Below are 5,460 nucleotides of genomic sequence, written 5' to 3'. Positions count from 1 at the left end.
GGCACTTGGCCTTGTTGAACCTCATACAGTTGGCCTGGGCCCATCGATCCAGCCTGTCCAGGTCCCTCTGCAGAGCCTTCCTACCCTCGAGCAGATCAACACTCCCACCCAACTTGGTGTCGTCTGCAAACTTACTGAGGGTGCACTCGATCCCCTCATCCAGATCATCGATAAAGATATTGAACAAGACCGGCCCCAAACCTGAGCCCTGGGGAACACCGCTTGTGACCGGCCACCAACTGGATTGAACTCCATTCACCAGAATGTCATTCAAACTGTTCAATGATCTTTCTCATGAGTTTCAGCTGTTACTCCAGATGGGAACAGATCTGCTGTAATTATTGCATCATACCTGTTAGCCTTATTTCAACGTTTCATGTATCTGAGGCCATTATATGGCATTGGAAGCTCAACAGTACACAGCTGAAATGAGAAACTAGTCAGGGCAGTCAGTAGACTCTAGAGATCTATTCAGCTGAGTAAATGTAGGTATACATGGTAGGGTGATCTGTGTAGCTCTCTAAACTCCTAAGTATAGACAGAAAGCCTTCTCCACCTGTGTTTCTCACCTGACTGTGGTCATTATCTTCTTAACGACCCTCTTCATGTATGCCTGACCCAGGAGTACACACTCCTTGGATCTCAACAAATGGGTTTCCATAATTTATACTATAGTCACTCCAATGCTAAATCCATTCATTAACCATGAGGAACAAGTAGGCGAAAGACACTTTTATGAAAAAGTCTTGCTGACTACCTCAGGTGTGTATGTCTGCAGGTGAGATAATGCCCACCCTCAAAGGTTAAATTTGGTGTTATCTTTCAGTATGACAGGATGAACAACAGGGCTTAGAGACGGGGTGACTTGAGCTCTCAGGTGACTTTGACCTACTTTAGGTGCATATTTTAATTGTCGAATCTGGTCTTTGGTAAGACTTAAATTTCCTTGCAATCAACGTATGTGGACCAGCAACAACCTAAGAGCTATTAAACAACTTCTAAGGATAGGAGTCATATCACCTAATATAGGCATCATAAAACTGGGTAACTAATATAAGGTAATGGTCTAGATTAATTCTGGTGATATCTGCAGTCATAGGCACACACACAAAACCCACCAAACCCCATATTCTTCTATAAACAGTATGAATCCCATGCTCTCAGTAAGCAAAATAGATCTTAATCTCAAATCTGAAGAATATATCTGATAAATGTCTATGGAATTTTAAGTGAATCTCAGGAATTTAGATTTTAGTTTTGAGAAAGAGTTCTGGGCTGTCTACTAACTCTAGTATAGGTACAGTATTAACTACTGGATGCCTCCAGCTCTCTCCATTGATTATTATATTTTATCCAGACTGTCTCCTGGGATCCATCTTTGACATCCATCCTCTATGGCTTTAGCCTGATGACAGGTTACACTCACATGGCATGGCACCCAGGCTACATGGAATCCTTGTGATTCTGAGGAATCTATTTTCCTCGGTGTTCAATTTGAAAAACCCAAATAATGACAGACTTGTACTGAACTTTTCTTAGTTATATTTTTCAGTATTATGTTAGATGTTGTGTATCCTGTGAAGTGATATGAAGGAACAAAGACTGATGATACAGTGCTTGAGGAATTTGCGAGCCAGAGAAATCTTGCCCGTACTATCTATAGCAAACAGTAATTAGAGGAAACTAGCCATGGAGTTACATTTTGATCTGTGGTAAGGGGAGCTAGTTGGCTCTGCAACGGCTAAAAGACAAAGAGGTTATGAACTAACGAAGAAGCAGGCTTTTACACAAAGACATTCCCTTACATAGGTAGAGATGCCTATTCATACTTTAGATGTGGTAGGGTAGCTTTCCTTCCCTCCACAGAAAGTTTCAGGTCTTGCCAAAGGTCTTCAGTGAGATCTGACAGACCCATACGTGTTTCTGAAATGGCCACAAAACATGAATGTGTAGATAAATTAGTTCCATTTGCAGGGTGATATGCTTTGTGAAAATACAGTTAGTTGATCATGTAACAGATGCACAGTAACAGATAATTACTCAGGTACAGATTCATATTATATAGTTTTGGGTAGCTTCCTGAGGAACTTCTGTCAGTAGCTTGTTCATAGGAAGAATCACTAGTAGATAACTGAAGAATAGTCATCTCCAGAAAATACTTCACAGCAGCTAAGTTAGGTTATTGTTTTGTTTCATGAACTGCAAGTGCTGCAGAGAGAGCCTCAGAAAGCTAGAATTAGTCTTCATGAGTTTCCTTCTTGGGTACCTCAGTTATACAAAGGCAAAGTAAACACTGAAATCCCATGAGTTACTTATATCTTAAGCAATCTTATACTGAACTGCTGTTTTATGAACAGGTAAGAAGCAATCACGTCAGTATGTTTTGCAGAACTCCCACCACTTGGGTTATGTTTTTTCAATTAAAACATGGAGAAGGGTTGTCTTCCCTAACCAGTCCGTGAATGGGACCACAAGCGCTGCTGAAGTGATGTGAAGGTAAGAGGAGAAAAAAGTTTTTCACTGTTATTCTTCTTCAGGAATTTTTGTAGGGTAATCACCTCTTTCCAAGCAGAAATTAATCCACTGGCATTTCAACATCTACAGCGTATGTATGAACTACACTGAGCAACACATCTAGGCTTCTAAGCTGCTTGTTGCCATGCACTTACAGAGTCAAGGAAGAGAGAAATAGACATGGCTATGGAATGATCCAGCTGACCTATTTTAGACCTTTTCCTCTCAATGACAGCAGTATTACTTGGAAATGCCTGTATACCTATATTCCCTAGAAGGAAGACAAGCTGAGTATATTGTATATTAGATAACTAAACTGATAGCTATCTAAATTTCAGCAGATGAATTCCAGCTTCTCAGTATGTTAAGATGTCCAGCTTCTCTGATGTTAAGATAGCTCAGGAATTTACTCCAGTTCAAGTGACAGAGAAATGTAAGCATTGTATTTGACTTAGGAGAATCACTATCACTCTCTTGTAATTGCTTGTTTAAAGATTTGACTGATGTGTAAGATGAACAATTTGAAATTTGAAACACTCAGATATCCCCAGTTTTATAGGTAGAACTAATACTGGCCAGGTCAGGAAGTACTGAATACTTGTACTATGGAGACAAATTAGTTAATAATGTATTTTGCGCTAAGAGAAAAAGACAAAATTTTGCAGTTTCTCCTTAGACCTGTGTAACTTCTCATGGTAGTAAAAGCTAACAGTAATATGGTTACAAAGTTATATGAGTTTGCATGTTACAAGTCTTTAATCATGGTTTATATTACCAATTCTGAAGCTATAAAAGGTTTTAACTGAACAATATCTGGACTGGTGTTTCAGTGTCAATGAATTGTTTTCTGAAGATAAATGTTCTTCCATCACTGAAAACCTAGTTTATTATATGCTTTTCTCTAATGATTCTGGGGAGGGGGGAAGAGGTAGTTTGTTTCTTTGCTTTTAACATGAAATAAAATATTACAGTAGTAGAACTTTAAAACAAGATGAAAAAGCATTTGTTATCTTCAATTAGAGGATAATAAGGTTAAAGGAGAGAAATGTGCATTTTCCAGTTTGAGAGGATTTTTTTTCTTTTCAATTTTGACCTGTAGAAGTTTAGAATTACATATGAAAATTAGCTCATCAAATTTTTAACAAAGCTGGATAGATAGAGAGATGGAAAAAACAGGGAATGGGAGGGGAAGAGACACAGACAGAGAAATACATTCCTCCAAAAGGTAATTCATATTCCCTAAGAGCTTTATTTAGAATAACATGTATTGCTCTCTGGAAATACCTGTTTCATTTAGTGAATATCTTGAGGCTTTCTATGATCGAAAATGCAGCGGGGACCAAGCTCTACTCCACAGGCAGCGGCAGGAATGACTTGGCTTTGCAGAACTAAGCCCAAGTGCCTAAGTCATGCAAATGCATCCTGGATATCCAGTATCCCCTGGAAGTTAAAGAGAACTGGGCATGCAGCTGTTATATGGGCATTCAACTCCCATGGATTTCAGTAATAATCTATGCCACTAATTATGAACCAGATAAAATATCATATTGAATTTGTTCTTATATCTTCAAAATGGTACATGATCTGAATGTAGTAATGTTCTTCCTTTTCTCCCTCTCCTCATGTTTTTCCTTTTTTAGCTTTATAATTCTTCCTTTCTTCTTTTCAACTTGCCATTTTTTTCTTCTTCCTCTGCAGTTCTTCTCATTATTTCTTTGATTTTAAAAATATTCCATGTTTTTTCTCTTTTATTGTCTTTACTTTTTCTCTGAAGCTTGATGCTATGCCCTTTGCCATGAAGCAGAAAAACAGCACAAAATTCCAGGAATTTATCCTCTTGGGATTTCCAACTATCATGGAACTTCATATGTTGCTCTTTGTGATATTCCTGGTGGCTTACATGCTGACCATCTTGGAAAATATACGCATAATTATCTTGATAAAGATGAACCATCAGCTTCACAAGCCCATGTATTTCTTTCTCAGCAACCTCTCCTTCCTGGAGTCTTGGTATATCTCAGTCACTGTCCCTAAACTGCTAGTGAATTTTCTTGTGGAAAGCAAGAATGTATCTTTTGGAGACTGTATGACCCAGCTTTACTTCTTCAGCTCCCTTATTTGTACTGAGTGTGTCCTCCTTGCACTGATGGCTTATGATCGTTATGTGGCCATCTGCAATCCCCTGTGCTACCCAGTCACCATGAACCATCAGCTCTGCATGCAACTAGCCACATGCTCCTGGCTCATTGGCTTCTTGGCCTCCATGCTGAAATTATTTTTCATCTCTCAGCTGTCTTTCTGTGACTCCAATGTCATCAACCACTTCTTCTGTGACATCAGCCCCTTGCTGAACATATGATGTGCTGATATGACAATGGCTGAAATAGTGGATTTCATCCTGGCCTTGCTTATCTTGCTGGTTCCCCTCTCTGTCACAATTATCTCCTATATATGCATCATCAAGACCATCCTGCATATCCCCACAGCCCAGGGCAGGAAGAAAGGCTTCTCCACCTGTGTTTCTTACCTCACTGTAGTCATTATCTTCTTTTCAGCCACTCTGTTTATGTATGCCTGGTCCAAGAGAATCCACCCTTTTGACTTCAACAAGTTGGTGTCAATTGTATACACTATTGTAACTCCCATGCTCAATCCCTTCATTTACTGTTTAAGGAACCAGGAGGTTAAAGGGGCTTTGGAAAAAATCTTCAGTGTTCTGAAGATCTTTTAATAAAATACAGACTGCCCCCAAGGTCTCTCCATCCATTGCTGTCCACCTTTAAGATAGTTCCTTATAGACAGAGTGTAAGTGTGAGAGTTAGAAGGAAAGGTTTTAAGATTTAGGTTGTATTTAGTCAGAACTGCAATCATCATAATGCTGGTAACTCAAGAAACTGTGGCATACATATGACCACTTACCCTCAACAAGAAACACCTTTCTACCTA

The 5,460-nt window shown here is 39.1% G+C and overlaps 1 protein-coding gene across 1 annotated transcript; it reads left to right on the top strand.

Moving 5' to 3' along the window:
- The first annotated feature begins 4,309 nt into the window (after positions 1-4,309).
- On the top strand, positions 4,310-5,245 carry LOC103893958 (olfactory receptor 6B1-like). The gene is given in 1 exon segment (XM_009273260.1): positions 4,310-5,245. A coding segment is annotated over 1 exon segment (936 nt).
- The last annotated feature ends 215 nt before the right edge of the window (positions 5,246-5,460 follow it).

Source organism: Aptenodytes forsteri, unplaced genomic scaffold (assembly GCF_000699145.1).
Source record: "Aptenodytes forsteri isolate BGI_AS27 unplaced genomic scaffold, ASM69914v1 Scaffold431, whole genome shotgun sequence".
Taxonomy (NCBI): domain Eukaryota; kingdom Metazoa; phylum Chordata; class Aves; order Sphenisciformes; family Spheniscidae; genus Aptenodytes; species Aptenodytes forsteri.
Note: the sequence above shows the minus strand (reverse complement) of the source record. Positions and strands in the feature narration are given on the sequence as shown.